Source organism: Crocodylus porosus, unplaced genomic scaffold (genome assembly GCF_001723895.1).
Source record: "Crocodylus porosus isolate Cpor-Errol unplaced genomic scaffold, CroPor_comp1, whole genome shotgun sequence".
Classification (NCBI taxonomy): Eukaryota; Metazoa; Chordata; order Crocodylia; family Crocodylidae; genus Crocodylus; species Crocodylus porosus.
In genome coordinates this window covers 211,388,649-211,406,483 of record NW_017728886.1, presented here as the reverse complement: position 1 = coordinate 211,406,483, position 17,835 = coordinate 211,388,649, and the positions used below count along the sequence as shown (strand labels likewise).

General features: G+C 46.6%; 1 protein-coding gene across 1 annotated transcript in view; it reads right to left on the bottom strand.

The window, feature by feature from the left end:
- Positions 1-17,835, bottom strand: part of PREX2 (phosphatidylinositol-3,4,5-trisphosphate dependent Rac exchange factor 2) — a 296,072-nt gene that overhangs the window by 97,270 nt on the left and 180,967 nt on the right. Inside the window, exons 27-30 of the mRNA XM_019548936.1 lie at positions 11,975-12,069; positions 6,445-6,527; positions 6,024-6,114; positions 2,388-2,516 (exon numbers count right to left, since the gene is read on the bottom strand). Coding sequence (XP_019404481.1) covers positions 2,388-2,516; positions 6,024-6,114; positions 6,445-6,527; positions 11,975-12,069 — 398 coding nt within the window. The remainder of the gene's footprint in view (positions 1-2,387; positions 2,517-6,023; positions 6,115-6,444; positions 6,528-11,974; positions 12,070-17,835) is intronic.

The window sequence follows — 17,835 nt, the reverse complement described above, 5'->3', positions numbered from 1 at the left end:
TGCTGGTTGCCCTTGAGCATCATCCCTGAAGCCGGCCCATCACAGATGTGCTCCTTGAGGATCTTCTCAAAGAGTTTCCCAAGGATAGAGGTAAGATTGACAGGCCTATAATTGCCCGGGTCCTCTCTCTTCCCTTTTTTGAAGATGGGGACCATGTTAGCTATCTTCCAATCATCCAGCACGAGCGCTCGTAAAGCCGTGCCAAGGGCCCTACAATAACCCCAGCTAGCTCCCTCAACACCCTAGGGTGGAGAGCATCTGGACCCACTGACTTGAACGCGTCCAGCCCCTCCAGAAGCTCTCTAACCCAGTCCTCCCCAACCTGAGGTCTGGAGGCATTCCCCTCGAGTCCATCTGGCATCACAGTGGGGAAGTCCCGGTCCCTGCACAAGAAAACCCATTTTTATTTTTATTCATTGTCCAGTTGAGTACTAAGGATACTTCTAATAAAATCATTGCTTGTTTATGGCAATGTTATGAAAAAAGGAAGTTTATATTATAGAGAGGCAGCCAGTCATTTAGACCCTGCTGAACCCTCCTGCAAAATTCTCCTAGAAACTTAGAAGACCTTGTTTAGGGACTGTCACAGGGTACCAAGGGGCCTGCCCCTTTCAGAGAAGAAACAGCTTAGCAAAGGAGCCTGGCAGGCTATACAGAGCCCCACAGCTGCAGGTTGCCTGAGTAACAGGCTAACAAGGTAATTTGCTGGCACCTGCAGGTGGTCAGCTGACTGGAAGGAGGCACAAGAAAGCAGCCCAAGGCATCTGGCTGCCTGCTTTGCCATCTTCAAACACAGTAAGACTCTAGGGGCTCACAAAGTACCCAGAGATAAAGGGGTCTGGTAGTCTAAGGGGGGTTTGGCCCCCTTTAAGTTGGCCCTCTTAAAGATGCAGAGTACTGCCTTTATTATTAATATTATGTTGTAGCCCAGGGGTTTAGGTTTGTGTTATTCTTTGAACTGGTGGACCAGAAAGAGGCTAATAGGGGAGAAGGAGGCTTCATTGGAGGCATACAATTGTAAAGAACCCCAGCACCAGAGGGGCACAAGCTGCAAGGGGCCAGAGAGCCTAATGCCAGAGGAGCGTGAGCTGCAACGGCCAGGGGCCCAGTAATAAGCGGAGTTTGTGGGTTAGTGGTTCAAAACCATACCCAACACAGTGGGTCTAGGCTGGAAGGCCAAGCTATATCAAAGGGGTGGAGTCTGAGTAGGCCAAGGCCCTAACGGAGCATAAAAGCAATGTAATGCCTGTGAGGCATGGGGCATGGTAAATGGGTGGTTGGAGCCAGGCAATTGGCTCATAAGGCCTGAAGTGCCTTGTGCTGCACTGTAATGAAGAGAGGCCTGGCAAAGGGCCTACAGATCAGAGAGCCTGAGTAAGTCCCAGTTCACTGAACCTAAGCGAAGGCTTGTGGGCAGCCTCTCAAGTTATTTTTTCCATCAAAGATGTGGCAGGTGAGATAAGAGGCAGAGCCTCCATGGTCACAGAGCCACCGGGGCATCACACTCCATGACAGGGACATGGACAATCTTCTCCTCCCTTATCTTAGGCCACCACTTGCTTAGGGTTTCCCAAATAGCCCCCTCCACAGATGAAATCCATGCTGTCCCCCCACCACCAAACAGGTGGTATATAGCCCAGACCCTAGTAAGAAGCCCAAGGCACAACATTAGTTCTCAAATGGAAATAAGCATATATAAGCTACTTATGGACAAAGTGGTTGGGCATGAGTAGGATATTAAAGGTCTCCAAAGGATCAGTGAAGACTCAAGTTTTCTTTTCTTTTTTTTTTTAAACCCCACAGCAGGATAGTACTTATATTCACAAGTACTACTCAGCTGCAGAGTTAATTAGTTTCCTGCAGCCTAATAGGGCCATATGTGTAGACTGGAGATGGTTACTATGGAGCTAATTAATCTACTCCACAGTAAACAACTCATGTAGATGTGCCCAGCATAAACAAAAGGGCAGGGAATGCAACACACCAAATGCCTTCAGAGAAGTGCTGAGCAGCCTAATTGTATCTGGGTCTACTCATAGTTTTTTTTTCCATTCAATAGCAAAGCTCCCTTGAGTTCAACAGAAATAATTAAGCTCCCTGACCTCAATGGCTGTTAAAATAACTCAGCAACAGCTCTTGAAGCTCCAAGTGTCTCTTGCACCACTCCTTCATATGGGACAATATTCCCTTTTGCATCTTTCCTTAGCCAGTCACTGAGATGTGCTTTTAAACTGCCCACTGTTATGTTTACTACTGAGATGGCTGTTGTGAAATTTTTAACTTTCCCACTGGCTTATAAACCATGCCTTGGGGGCAACTTAATATTGTTATACAATACCTCTGCATCCTGTCATTAACTGAGTGGTTATTATGTTTTTCTTACTGACCTTCAACAAATTTTCTAATGTTCTGTGCAAGATTTTGGACGCTGCTGGGAAGGTTCCAGGGGTCTTGCTTGATGTGAAGTCGTAACCTCTTTGGACAACTAAGTTTAGGCTCCATTTCCTGCTGAAACTCTACAGAGACAGAAAATACCTCTTCAGTTTAAGCATCCTTAGAAACCATCTTTAAGATACTATTTCTTTCCAGGTTGATTTTCCTAACTTAAGTAATAACACTTCTGATTCACAAAAACTGTTTCTTGACTGCTGATAGCTATAGTTATTTGTATCATTTACTTTACTTGTTTGCTCAACGTTGGCTTATTTTAAATTGATATAGGAATTTTGAATCATGAATAATTTCAAATACACATTTCACATTTCAAGACTTTCATGAATGCTCCAGAGTGGATATGATAGAGTTTTCTCAATAGTTGATTGTCAGTCTCACTCCTAGGTAGCAATCTGTTCGATGCAATCTAGCTACTCTATTATCAAGTGGCCAGGCTCTATAAGAATACCTACGTCTAGCAGCCAGCTTGGAAGAGCTGATTGTGTGTCCATTCCTTCCATAGTATATAACAAATTCCTTTACAATGAAATAAAATCTGGAGAAATAACTCTGGAATAGAGCTGCTGTGTGCCCATACCCATCCACTCAAATCATTAAAAGTGCTACTGATGGAAATGACATCATAAATAATGAAGGTGGAATATATATTCCCTTTTGTTTTATTTTCATTCTAAATCATCTTCATGTTCATTTCCTCATACAATTAATGTTATGGAGTTATCTGCACATTTATTATATACAAGTATATAAAAGAATATTTGCCTTGGAGATATTTCTGGGTATTCAATCTGAAAGCAGTGAAAATACTGTTAAGTATAAATGACTGGTGAGTTCTATTCACTTGTATATATTAAAAAAATGTTCTGCCATCACAGTATTAACTTTTGAGCAGATTAATTGTAGGACAGGTGAAGGGGAAAGGCATGATGGCCAGAACAAGTCCGTGAATACTACTGAAAGATAAGACCTGTCTACTTGCACCCACTCAATGCACATAAGCAGAACCCCCTAGTCATTTGGGGCTGGAAAGCTTAGAAAGCACACTCAAGGCCATTCAGGCAAATATTGCCTAATCTGAATTGGACATGCCTTCTATTTCTTGTCAGCGCTCCTCATCTTGCTCTAAAAGCTGTACAGATATAGCCGCAGAGTCAGGTAATCAGTATACAGTAATGTAGCTCTATTCATTTCAAAGCAGTGATGCAGATTAACAAAAGCTAAGAATCCGGTCCACTGCCTATAATTTTATTCAGTGAAAGTTATATATATAGTCGCTAACTCATAATCCAAATCAACATGCAATAAAATTCTTTCTATTTTTCTCTCTGATAAACACACCCTTTCAAGAACATGCTTTTTGTTTAAGTATAATTATCTTGTAAAGTGAACACTTAGTCTCCAGTCCTACAAATATTTTCACACCTGCTTAATTATAAAGTCTATGTGGCGCTTGCTACGGCTCTGCAAAGCTTCAGCAGCTGATTCGATTCGGAGATTTGGACCAAATCTCTGAATCTGAATTGAATCAGGAGACCAATTAAAAGCTCCAAATTGATTTGAAGAATCCAAATTGATTCAGAAAAGCTTTGGAAAAGATTCAGCCATTTTGGAGATTTGGTCATAGACTAAACAAGCAGCTGATGCAGCTGCCTCCAGCCAGTAAATGTATTGGGATTGGGGGAGGAAGAGAAGGGGCATGGGGGAGGGATGGGGCTGGGACAAGCTGCCCAGCTGTTACTTAGGGAGGGGAGCGGGGGATGCAGGTGTGGCAGTGTGGGGAGCAGGGGCTCTGCCCTGCTGCTGCTTGCCCAGCCAGGGCAAGTGGCAGCAGTGCATAGCCCCCACTCCCAGTGCTGCAGCACCCCCATGTCAGCTTGAAGTGGGGGCAGGGCAGAGCCCCCACTCCCAATGCTGATGCAGGTACAGCAGTGCCAGGAGCAAGGGCTATGCTCTGCTGCCATTTGGAGTGAGCCACGCCTGCATCATGCCACAACCCCACACTGGCTGGACAAGTGGCAGCAGGGCATAGCCTCTGCAGCTCCCCCCACTGGGGCAGAGGCAAGCACAACTGGAGGAGCTGCAGGAGAAGCCCCAGGGCTGCCCTGCCCAACCCCAGCCCCCTCCTGGCCCTTTTTTTCTTTTTTTCTTTTTAAAGCCCCATACTCACCCAATCTGGCAGCGGTGATTGGGGTCTCTGAGGACTTGTGGCAGAGTCCCCCTGTACAGTGTGAGGCAGTGGGGATCGCCCCCCGCCACTTGGCAACTGCCTGATGGCGTGGGTGCAGCATGGCTTATCAGGGCACCGTGCACTGTCTAGGAGCTGGGGCGGCTCTACATGTCAGCCGGAGCCTGGCACCACTCAGTCCCAGTGGCCCCAGGTCCCAGGCAGAGCACGCCACCCAGCCAAGCCATGGACAGCTGCTGTGCAGGTGCCAGGCAGCAGAGGCGATCCTTGCTGCTCCCCACTGCCCCGTGCTGTGCAGGGGGACCCTGCCACATGTGCCCAGATGCCCCAGTTGCCCTGCTGCTCCAGCCAGTGTGTCCAGGGCTTTTTTTTTTTTTTTTTTTTTTTTAAGAGGGCCGGGAGGTTTGGCTGGGCTGGTGTGGGCTGACGTGAAGGCTGGGCACAGCAGCCATGGGGGTTTCTCCCATGGCTCCCTCCTTCTGGGGAGAGGCAGGCACAGCCAGAGGAGCCACAGGAGAACCTGGAGCTGCCCAGCCATGCCTGTCTCTCCCCAGCTGATCCAAATCACCAAATCTCTTCAAATCAGCGCCAAATCCTCCAAAGCCTATTTGGCCAAATCTATTCGGGACAGTGATCTGAATCTATGAATCAAATCGTTGTCCTCAGAATCAGCCAAATCTGAATTGAATACTTCTCTATTCACATAGGCCTAACGCTTATGTACTTAAAGTTAAGCATTTACTTCACTGTTGGAAGGATTGAGGTCTTAAAACTGCATTTAGGATTGTCTAAAGTGATGAATATTTTAAATAGAAAGCAATACTTTACTGCTGTCTCTTCTTTTTCAAACACAATTTTACAAACAGAAATTATGCACAGATGCTAAACACCAGGCATAAAATAACAATTAACTAAAAAAAATTCCAGTTCCCAATACAGAAATTACACAGACCAAATTAAAATACATGTAATATGTTAAACCTACTCTTTGTATCAAAGCCTCAGCTGTGTTATGTTCAGTTCAGAGGCTATGATTTGAGATTGACTCCCAAAAAAGCCATTTATGAAAGAATAATATTTATGAACATTCACTAAAAATATTTAAGAGTATTTATTAATAACATTTATGAATGATTAACATTTAATAGTTAATGCTTATGAGTATTTAGTTATATTTATTAAAATTTAGTAATATTTATGAAAGGAAAGTGAAAATGTAATCATTTTCCAACTAAGATCAAAAAAGATTTTGAAAAGCAATTTTTCCAAAATATGTCAGGAATTAATAAAATGATACTATTCTTTAGAGTCCATATGCTCATATACAACCACCTTGCATTCCTTTGTGCCATTTGTGAATTCTAGTGTTAGATTTAAATGTTACCTTGTAGGCCTCGTCCGGGTGTGAAATACTTTGTCTGTTCAAAGGCCCTCGCTACAGCAGGTCCTTTCAGAAGATTGACAATTGAGTCTACCTGTTGGGATCAAATTTCTGTAAGTGGAATACCCTTTTTATAGCCATGTATGCTCTAACAAAAATGGACAAGGGGAAAAGAGATACACTTAACTTTTAACTGAGTCTCTAAGAACTCAAGACTTGAGTCTGTTAGAATAAATCTTAGGAAATGTTCTTTTTGGTAATTATGGGTCAGTAGTCATATAATACAAATTATATATGACAACCAATTAAGTAATAGAAAGCTGAAGCAGTAAGAAAATATTCATTTGCTACAACTAATTTTACTTAGACAGCTTGAGTATACATCAATATTATTAAAAAGACTAAGAAAAAAGCCCCCTCGTACCTGACCAAAAAGATGCTCCAAACAGCTATGGAGTTTGTCCTGTTTATCATGAGAAATGCGAACACTTAAGGGAAGTTCATCACCTGTGTGTAAAACAGTTCTACAATCAAAGTCAGCTTCATGTTTCAGTACAGATTTTAAGCACGCCATGGGTCTCAGCCACTTAACTACACACATAAGTTGATGCTTAGTAGGTTGCTAAGGCTAGATCCAGCTTTTAGACTAGGAATCTGAAAGTTAAGTGCTTCAGCACCTAATTTGTAGGTTCCAAGACCCCAGTCTGGAATCCTATTAGGCACCTATATTTCCCTGTATTTTATATTAAAGAGTCAATGAATAAAATAGAACAGCAGTCACCAGAATGTAGAACTGCCTATTCCAAACTAAGACTAGGTACAGACATCCAAAAAAGCCTGCAGCAGATTTGAACTTATGCGGGTTTCTCTATGTGAACTACACTAATTCAGGAGTCAAAAGAACACCAGTTCACTCTTTCATGGGGTAGGGGCACAAAGCCTGCCTGCACTGTCCACGCCAACAGCTTGGGGGTACTCCTGCATGCTTTTCAGTGTGCCAGAGACTGCTGAGGGCAGCTGAATGCAGCAGAGCAGCAGCCACCGCTGCCTGGCTGCCTGGCACATACCTCTCCCCACTGCCCTGCCACCTGTCAGGCTGCTGTCAGCTGCAAGCAGCCAGCAAAGAGAGGCATACTTGCCCCTGCTTGGGACAGCATGGGGTCCCTGGGCTTTGTTCCAGGTGGGAGCACAGGGGGACACCTTCTTAATGGCTCCATTTCCACTTACTCTTGACTTTTGCTCAACCCCTTTGGAGCAGAGTTTGCTTATTTGTTTGCAAATGGAGCCACAGGGCTGAGAGCGGCTGTGGCTGTCCTGTTGTGGGGGGAGGTTTCCCTCAGCTCCCCTTCCCTCCCATCACCACCCACATCCTTCAAACTCAACCGCATATAGCAGACCCAGTCCTTGTGGCCAAGTGTGCTCATCACTCTGCCTTTCAACTCACCCTTTCCCCCAAAATTTTCCAGGCCTGATCCAAAGCTCCCATGAGTCAACAGGAGCCTTGGCTGGGCTGCGGGTCAGACCCTTGGAGGTTTCTTCCATTTCCTGCACCCCTGCCCAAAGGCTTCCTCCAGATCTCTCTCCCTCCTACCTCACACTTCCCCAGCCTCTGAAGTGGAGCCCACAGAAGACTTGTTTTTGGCCAGCCCCCCACCATGTGAACACATGTGCAGCAGACAAGCCAGCCAGGGTGGGGGTGCCCCTGCACATGCAGCTGATGAACCCTGTGATCCTGGGACCCAGGAAGGAGGGAGCTGGCACCCCACTCCTCTCTGCACCGGCAAGGGAGGGCATGGGCATGAGCCCAGAGCTGCTAGAGGCAAAGACTTAAACAGCTGAGAATGGTGGGGGTGGTGTGTGTGTGTATATGCATGCATGTGCACATGTGTGTCCATCCCCACATCTCAGTTCGGGAGTGGTGGGGATCCTAGATCAGCATTTTGCTTGCAGCTGCCACATCAGATGGAGAGCTCTGAATACAAAGACAAGCTTGAGAGTAGCAGGGGAGCTGGCTGAGTTGACATCAAGGAACAATGCCTGTGCCAGCAGCACTGACACATGCACACAGGCATGTGCATCCCCACACACAGCCACTTTTCTCACTCCTCAGTGTTACTTACACATGTGCACACTCACACACAACTGTGCTCTGATACTCAGCTCCTTAAAGGGACAATGGCCTTTCTGCCTTAGGCACCCAGGGAAGGAGTATCCCCTACCCCACCCTCATCCTCAGCCAGCTGCTGTTGCCACTGCAGGATCAGGCATGGGGAAAATTTGTCTGACTGCTTCTGGCTGACTAACACACACACCCCTCCACCCCACCAAACCCCATGCCATATCCTGCCAAGCACCAGTGCCAGAATCAGTAGCAGTAGCTCAGGAAAATGGTAGCTGCAACTCCAATTTCCACCCCTCCATGCCACAGCCCCACACACACAGGGCACAGCAGCCTGCAGCCATCATTTGTTCACTCTGGCTGCCCTGCCCTGCCCTATTGCTACTGCCTGCTAGGGCTCTGAGGGACCCAGTCCTTCCAACTGCAGAGCATCATGGACCCTCACCTGGGGAACTTATATAAAAATAGAAAGAAATACAGAAAAATACAGATAGAAAAATAGAAAAATACAGAGCTACAGATGCTTCCTCCTACCACCTGAGGCTGACAGCTCAGAGCAGCCAAGCAAGAACCAAGTTCCAGCGCACCTCTGTGTGAAGTGGGGAGTGGGCAGTCACAAAGGTACCCAAGATGCTGGCAGACTGTGACCTAACTTAAGTCAGCAGGGGATCTGAAGTTCAATCGACTGGTCTAACCTAAACCTATTCAGTCTGATAATACATACATCCAGGTCTATCTTATATTGGGTTCTGCCATTTTTAAACAGTCTATGTGCCTTGAACTTCTGTTTACTTACAGGTGTAGGCCAGTTTTCAGTTGCTTATACTGGTTTGTGTGTAACATCTATACCTGGCCTAAACAGACTAACCAATAATTTACAAAGCTATGCTTCCTCTTGCTCACACTATCCCTGCCCCAGTTAATCCTGAACAGTTTTCTGCACAATAGCATAGATTCCAAAGGAAGGGAGAAGTGTTCCCACTGAGACTAGTGTACAGGATGGAGATTACGACTCTCTGCTAGGAGGTGGGGGAATGTAGGCTTGAATCCCATCCAGGTTGTAGAGGGAACTGGGCACGTGGTTCCAGCTCCTGGACAATTATACATATCCCCCTCAGAGGACTTCTGCTTCCTTTATGATACCAAACGGGTTTAACCAAGTGCTAGGTATTCAGCTGTTCTGGCTAGGGCAGCTTTATATGTGCACTTGAGGAATTTACAGGTCAAACAAGGAAGTGCCTCATAAATAAATCACCTCCAGAATTAGGCAGAAGCTGAGCAGGCATTTTTGGTATCACAATTTTGGTTTAATATTCCTAAATAGTGATTAAGCTTTTTAAAGGATTTAGCCCTTAGTCTTTTCTGTATGTACTACTTCACACTCATATGTCAGTTTCTTTCCTATAGTATTTTTAAAATTCAGCAAGTGAAAATTAGTAAGAAAAACATTTTGCATTTGTACATCTTTCATGCGAGGCTCTCACATCACCCCTCCTGAAGCACAGAATTTCTGTATTATTATACTTGCGTATAAACTCACAGAAACGTTAATCACTTGGAGAGGGTGCAGAGCTAATTTGTGGCATTCCTGCCAAAATGGCTGGCCCCTACTGACTTGGGGTATAGACAGGCATTCATTTAAAGCACTAAGTATCTCCAGGATTCTCCTGTGGCTTGTATATAATACCAAAGATGGTGACACAACAGGAACATATATTTTTTTGCAATGCAGAAGGGCTTAGAAGGTGGATTCCTGCCATGTTTCTGTTGTAGGTAGGAGAGGACAAAACAAAAAATCCGCCTGGCAACCTATAAGCCCAACTCTGCTTCCCTAGGAACAGAAGAGTTTGGCTTGAACAACAGACTCTTTGGAGATGTGGTAGGGGGTGAGAGGCAAACAGCAAAGTCTCCTGGGATGCTGGAGGACAAAGACACAACCTGTGGCACTATGATTAATTGTATGACTAACTGTATTGGCATTTCATGTGGCGCCAAAAACCATCATGTTGCAATAATTGCTGTGGGAAAGAGCTAACATTTCATCACCATGTTTTATCCACGACAAACCACTTGCAAAACTGTAGTCTCTCTTTCTGCAGTACTAAAAGGGTGCATTTTTTGCTACAAATAGAATGCCTGTCCATGGCCTCAGTGATTATTACTCTTACCTAGAAGGGGGAAGACTTGGGTCCTAGGCCCTTCTTGCTATAACACCTCCCACCTTCTAAGTCAGAGGTTAGCCTGGTTGGAAGCAATCCCTACTCCTGTTGAATTTGGCTTGCTGTTCATGCATTTTTCCAATTAACCCAATGGGGGTTGGACTAGATGGCACGAGTTTCATAGTTTCAGAGTTAGTAGGGTCGGAAGGGACCTGAGCAGATCATCAAGTCCGACCCTCTGCCATGGGCAGGAAAGAATGCTGGGGTCAAACAACCCCTGCTAGGTGATTATCTAGCCTCCTTTGGAAGACCCCCAGGGTAGGGGCGAGCACCATTTCCCTTGGAAGTTGGTTCCTGATCCTAGCCACCCTGACTGTGAAGTAGTGCTTCCTGATGTCTAGGTCCCCTCCAATCCTAAACTAAACAAAAAGCTACGCAGAACTTAACACTAAATCAAAAAGCTAAGCAGAACTTGGAAGCAGGGACCAGAGCTCAAGGCTCTCCTTCCTTCCTTCCTCCCTCTCCAAGGAAGTGTTATGTTGCCTCTTGCTTGCTCTTCCTGTGGTTCCAGGAATCTTGCAACCCTTTATGTGCAGTGACCAGCTTCAATAGCAGGGGCAGAAAATGCCTTCAGTCCAGCTGAGCTTCAAGCCTGGCAGTAGAAAAGTTTCCTAGGATAGGGGAAATGTGGGGTTCAACATCTGCAGGTATAGATGGCCTATGGAGGGAAACTGCTCTAACTACTAGGCTATTATGTAAAGGTAGCCACTGCACTACTGATTTTCAGCAATAAAGAACTTGGACACTGACCTCTGTTAGTATATGATACATGTGGCCTTAGAATACCTACCAGAGACTGGCCCCTTCTAAGGACTCATGCACTAATTTCTCAAAAAGCCTTAGGTACCTGAATAGGTTCTTTGATGAAAATGTAAGCTGCCTATAGTATCCTGGAGACCTCATTTAGGAGGGGTTACTATGCACCAGTCTCTTGGACTTATAATAACTGGATACATCTACCACCTTTTGATGCCCAATTTCCTTTATGCATCTCTACCCCTGACTGACACATACATCCTCATTCAACATTTCTCATCCTCATTCAACATGTCAGCTTGTACAAAAAATTCTTGCTATTAGTCCCTAAGTACATAACCCTGCACTTTGTACTTTTAAATTGCATCCCATTTCTATTAGATTCTGAGATTATTTAAACTGAATTTGCTCATACTTGACATGAAGTAGAACATTATGATTAATGTGCCTTTTTGTGGTCTTCCTCTTGAACATTTGTACACAGTGGCATTTTGTATTCTGAATCTTGCCTGTTTTGCCTGAGATTGTGTTCCCGATTTACCTAAAATTCCTTCTATTTCAAGCACCATAATGCACTTGCCAAGGCCACAGTGGGGAGGTGGTTAAAATTAGTCGGTCTCTGACAGCTTTAACTAATTCAATCTATTTGCAGTGGGACTGGAAGGTTGGCTTTGTTATACAGAAAGGCAGCACATGCTAAACAAAGCAAAATCATACATTCTTAACACCTACAGTAAAGAAGAGAATTTACAAAAATAGGCATATGTGGAAAAAAAAACTTTAAAATGCACAAATCCCTAAAAACTTCCACCAGAACTAATGAAAGATTGTTTTTTTTAAAAAAAAAAAAAAAAGCTTACCTGAATCCATTTCATCACTGTGAAAGTAAGAACTGCATTGGCTACTGCAAATGCTGGTGAATGAGGCAATGGAGTTTCTGTTGCTATTGCAATCACTTGAAAAACAAAACAGAAAATAAAACAGTATGTCCTAATACATGTACTCTATCAAAGTATTACATTTGCATCACCTTTCATTCTTTTTATTTTCTTCTCAAACTAAGAAAGTCTTTCAGAATATTTTATCCTTCACTTTATTTCTCTGTGATAACTAGAACAGATACTTCAACAGTCCACACTTCATCTGTGTGTGAATAAGCAGTTGCTCATAGAAAATATGTAGTTCCACATGCAGCCTTCCCTACCAACTCTTCAAGCATACGAGTCACTGTTTTGGAGATGTGGCCTCAAATGTGTTAATTTCTCCACATTTCAGTTCTGTACTCCTAGCATCTAATTATTATAAATAATGAAGCACAGTTACTTGAGACTTGCTAACAAAAATATAACGAAGGTAGAAAAGAATTAAACAAAATAGTTAAAAAAGACAATTCTCACTTTCAACCAAGCCATAGTTTATAGTCCCCATCTCTCTAAAATAGTTGCAGTGGAACAAGATAAGTATGGGTGGACCTTCACATCTGCATGAGGTCATGGTGACCTCACTGGAAATTACACTAAAAGAGTTTTTAAAAATACAGCTATTGCAAGTACATCTCAAAATGCATTAGAACCCATAAGCTTTAAGAAGAACTAACTCAACCACAACTTCAAATCAGCAAAAGTGTCTGGTTAAAATGTAAAAATGATCAAAGGTGGAAGTAATTATCCACAAAGTCCCATCAATATTAGAGAAATGCATGAAAATAGACCTCGAGCCTATAGACATAGACACACAAATCATGTAGTCCATTATGAATAAGAAATGCATTCTGAACTTGTAGCCAATGTAAGAAGAAGGGCAAAAAAAAATTAAAAGGGAATGTGAGGATATAATTAGGGTTCTGTCCACTAAACAGATTAAAAGACATTAGTAACAACATACTACTTTAACTGGTTAATGGCACAAAAAATTTAAACATTCTATACATGCTAAGTAATTACTGTACAATAAAAATGGCCAATCAGCTGCACCATTGTTGCTTGAAAAACCACAGAACATTTTTGTAGCTGGTTTCTATCAAGCTTTAGTTTGAATGTATTGCATGTCATGCATGGAGTGAGAGTGTTTAGCCAGATCCTTCAGCATACCAGAGTACACTTCTCCCTTCTTCCCCCTCTCCTGCAGGGGGACAAGGACTAGAGACAGAAGTTACAAACTGGTGAAAGTGATCAGAAACTGACTTAAACCTGTAACAGAACAGAAGTTCAGGGCACATAAACCACTTGTAAAATGGCCAAAATCAGTTTAAGATAAACCTAGTTGCATGTTGTATCAGACTTAACTGATTTAGGTCTAACCGGTTTATGGAACGTCTGTCTCAGATCCCTTCCCAATTCAAGTTAATTTACTGTCCCCCAGGATGCTTTGCAGCCCTGGGCTATGGTGTCTGGTCCAATGGTGCAGGGACACCTTCGCCTGCTTCCTGCCTGCACCTGTCACTCTATAAGGACAGGTGGGTGGGGGAAGAGGACAGGGGAACAGATCCCCAGACCCCTCTAGCCTGAGTCCACACAACACATGGGGGGAGGGAAATCCCCTGTGCTGGGGCCTTTTTGACTCTCAGCAGACCTTCCCCTTTCCAGCTGCTGTTTGCTTCAGCAGCTGCCACAAGAGGAAGGGAGAAGAAGAAGTCCTTCCAGCCAGATACCTGCCTCTGCAGCCCAGCATGGGGGGCACTACGAAGCCCCCACCTTGCAGGGCGTGCCCTCACTCCTGTCCAGGATCCCCCAGCTCCAGGCATTCCCAGGGAGCTGAGGGGAATTCTTCCCCTCCTGAACTCCAGAGCTGCTTACTTTAGTTCCTGCAAATCTCAGGCAGCCTCAGGGAGTGGAGAGAAATTCTCCTGCTCCTCCTCAGCTGATTTTGCCTAAGCTGCTATGAGTCTGAGACAAAACTAGTTTCAGGGGAGTGGAACAAGTTCCCTCTGCTCCCTGAGGGTGCCCAGGGCCATCCCTGAGACTGACAGAGACTAAGGCAAGCAGCTTGTGTTTGGGAGGGGAAGAACTCCCCTCAGCTCCCTGGGGCTGTGCTGGGCTGGGGTGGGGGGAAGCCCCCCGAGGCTCGGGCTCCCCAGTGCCCCCATGGTGGGCTGCATGGGCAGGCACCCAGCCCAGAGAATGACTTCTCCCTCCCTCCTGTGGCAGCAGCTGAAGCAATCAGCAGCTGAGAAAGGGAACTGTGGGGAAGGGATTCCTCTCAGCTCACCAGGGCTGCCTAGGCTGAGGAACCCAGGCTGAGGGAAACCCTTCAAGGAGGAGGCTCCCCCAAGGTGGGCCAGCACCTTGATAGGGGGATCCTTAACATAAGCAGAAGAAGGGGGAGTTACTAGGACTCAGCCTCCCCAAATGCAGGGCAGCAAGTGTAGGCACAGGGCATCCCGGCCACAGGCTACTGCAGCAGGGGAGGAGGGGCGTACACACTCAGATACCCCATGAAGCCAGGATCGCAGCCCCAGTATGTGGCTGGCCAGCACAGCAGGTAAGTTTCAATCTACTTTCTTTGTGACTGGGCTTGAGGGAGGCCAGATCAAGACCCCCACAGTGCAGGAGGGAGTGGGGCAGGGGCAAATCATTCACCCCTGCCCCACTTCCTCTTGTACTGTGGGGAATGTCCCATGACCCAGCCTGGCTGGCGCCCCATTCACTGTGAGCCAGGTTGTAGGACAATTACAGCCAAGCAGCTCATCCAGGGGCATGAGGACAGAAGGGCTTCCACTGCTGCATGCACTGTGGGGGAGCCAAGGGGGGCACGTGCCCCCCAATCTATGCATGGGGCAGAGGTGGCTGCTGCTGCATGTTGCACTTTGCTCCCTGCTGCAGCTGCCCCTGGAGTGGCACAACGCCACACCTGTTCCACAGCCAGGCTGCTCCATTCCTCCTGCCCACCCAGCAGTGGAATGCACATGGCGTTATGCAGCTCTCAGGGCAGCACAGCTCAAAGCACAGTGGCAGCTGCCTCTACCCCACACACAGATGAGGGGGCATGTGCCCTCTGGGTGGGCCTCTGCTTGTCCCACTCAGCCCAGCCCAGCAGGGGCCCCATTCACCCCCAGTCCCTGCTCCTGCCTGTGTCCCATCCTCACTGCTGGGGCCTCTATCTGCACCCCCATGGCCCTTTCCCCTCCCGCACAGACTTATGTGCTGGGGGGACATAGGTGCACTTAGACCCCTCCCCCCTTCAAATTTTTCTCCGTCTATGTTCTTTAGCACCCTGTTGGGGAGACACCAGGGGTTCGGGACACTTGCCTGGGCTGGCAATGGCCAGCAGGCTGAGAGACATTCTCAAGTGCCCCTGTCTACTGGCCTGGGGAAGTGCAGGCTTGCCCCTGCCTTTCCCATCTGAAAACTGAACATCAGCTCAGTTGGTTATCAGTTCAACCTACACAGCTTAGAGGAAGCTACCTAGATTGAATCAATTCTGCCTCAGGCTTTTTGACTCTCTATACTAAGCCTCTGTGACTCATGCTCAACTCCGCCACCCCTGAGTGCAGTATCAGAGAATGGCATACCTTACTGTCCCTCATCCCTTTCTTCAATCAGCTTTAAAGGCTGCTTCTTTGGGTGCAGAAAGAAGTGCAGCTCCCGCCTGTAACTTAGAATACTTTGCAGTAAGCATTCTGAGTTACAATGACCCCTGCTTAACAAAACAGAAGTTCACCCTTAGTTCCAGGGGGGAAGGAAACCTAGCTGCTAGCTGCTGGCCCCTCCTCTCTCCCAGCCTGTCCCTGTTTCAGAATGGTAGGGGGAAAAACGGAGGAAAGGGAACTTGTTCTAGGGGTTCTCCAGCCTGTGCCGGAAGGTGGGGTGGGTGAATTGGAGACCCTCCCCACCTCAGGGGGGCTACAATACACACACCCCACCCTCCAGCAGGGGCTGAAAAAATCCCAGGCCAAACTCCCTCCTCTTCCTTTCTCCCTTCCCATTTTGAAAACAGCACAAAGCTGGGAGGCAATGCAGACAGAACTTACAGAAGACGCTATATTTTGAAACATCTTTATCTGACCTCTTACGTAATGAGGGTTCAGATTTTCACCCAACCACCCATTTTTGAAGCTGTTTGAAGTTGTGCACTTGTGTTTGGTCATGGCTATAGACCATTTTCCATGGCCAGATAGTATGTATATTCTTACTTCTCTCTATGCCCTTTAAGAAACCATTAGCACCTCTGTAAAAGCTAAGGAGTAAACAACCAGATAACATGCTTTACATGTCTGACATAGGGGAGGAAATTTGTTCAGAAACCTGGGGACAGGGCTAGCACATACACAAAAGCACCCCAATAGGTCCCTGAGGAGTTTTAAACCCACCGTTTCTTCCCTCCCCAACCCCCGCCCTTTACATGGGCTTCCCATTGCTGCACAAGAGTTGGGGGAACAGCTCCTTTACCCAGAGAGAGCTCAGCTGACTTCTCATTCCCAGCACAGCTGAAGAGAGGGATGACAGCCCCTAACAGCAGCTCTCTGGCGCCCCTTTCTCAAGATTCTTTCACACACACACCCCGGATAGCTTTCCCTCTGAATGTGAAACAGGTCACAGGGTGTTACAGTTTCCGTCAAGTGATGTTACCTATTGCTTCATGGAAACAAACATCTGCCGGGGGCCTTAGAAATGAGATGCCCAACAATGTTTAGACTACAATGCTATGGGAGTTCAGATTTTGATTCAAATATCTTATAGAATTCAACCACCACCCTAGCCCTACCATGAGCCCATGTGGCACAGTCTCAAATCCAGAGCTAGAGCTGCTACTACCATGGCCCTGGAGCTGGAACTGCCACCACCAGCACCATGCAGGGCTGTGCAGTATGATCCTGGAGCCACCGTCATAGGGCCGCTGCATACCAGGAGGCTCTGCAGCACAGCCCTGAAGTCCCAGAGTGGCTGCCTTGCATAGCACAGCCCTGGAGTGGCAGGCATCCACTTTGAGACTGTGCTGCTCACAACAGCTACTCCACTGCTTGTGGGACACAAGCTGGAACAGGCACCCCATGCAATGTGTGGGGCCATTTAGCATGCTCCACATACTGCCCATTACACCTGTGCGAAGCGGCTAGTATTCGCTTCAGATTCAGATTTGGCCAATTTGGGGGACAGTGATTCAATTCGATAATTTGAATCACAGTCCTAAATTGATTCAGTTGAATCTGATTCAGACATTTGGCTGCTGCTGAATCTCTGAATCACTCTGAACCCTTCCCCGCCCTCTCTCCCAGCCCTAGCAATAGCTGCCCCACCAGCCCCAGCTTCGGACACTTTGAAGGAAAAGCCCCAACTCACTGGGTGCTGCCAGGTGGGAGGCACTCCACGAGCCCCCGCAACCCTCCCCCACTGTCCCAGCCCCTCCCCTGTATGGCTATCCTGCCTGCCCCAGCTCCAGCTCTTTAAGAAAAAAAAAACCCAAACCCCTGGACTCACAAGGGGGGCAATCCCCACTGCCCTGCACTACATAGGGGGCTCTTCACAAGCTCCCCAAAGCCCTGAGGCTGCTGTAGGAGCTGGTGAGTCCTGGGGTTTTTCTCAGTTTTTGTTTTCTTAAAGGGCCAGTGCTGAGGTGGGCAGGGCAGGCGTGGGGGGGCCGGAGGAGCAAGGGGGGTTAGGGGCTTATGCAGAGACCCCCACACAGTATGGGGCATTGGGGATTGCCCCCTCTGCCCAGTAGCACCCAATGAGTGGGGACCTTTTTTTAAAGCACCAGGAGCTGGGGTGAGCGGGGCAGCCAT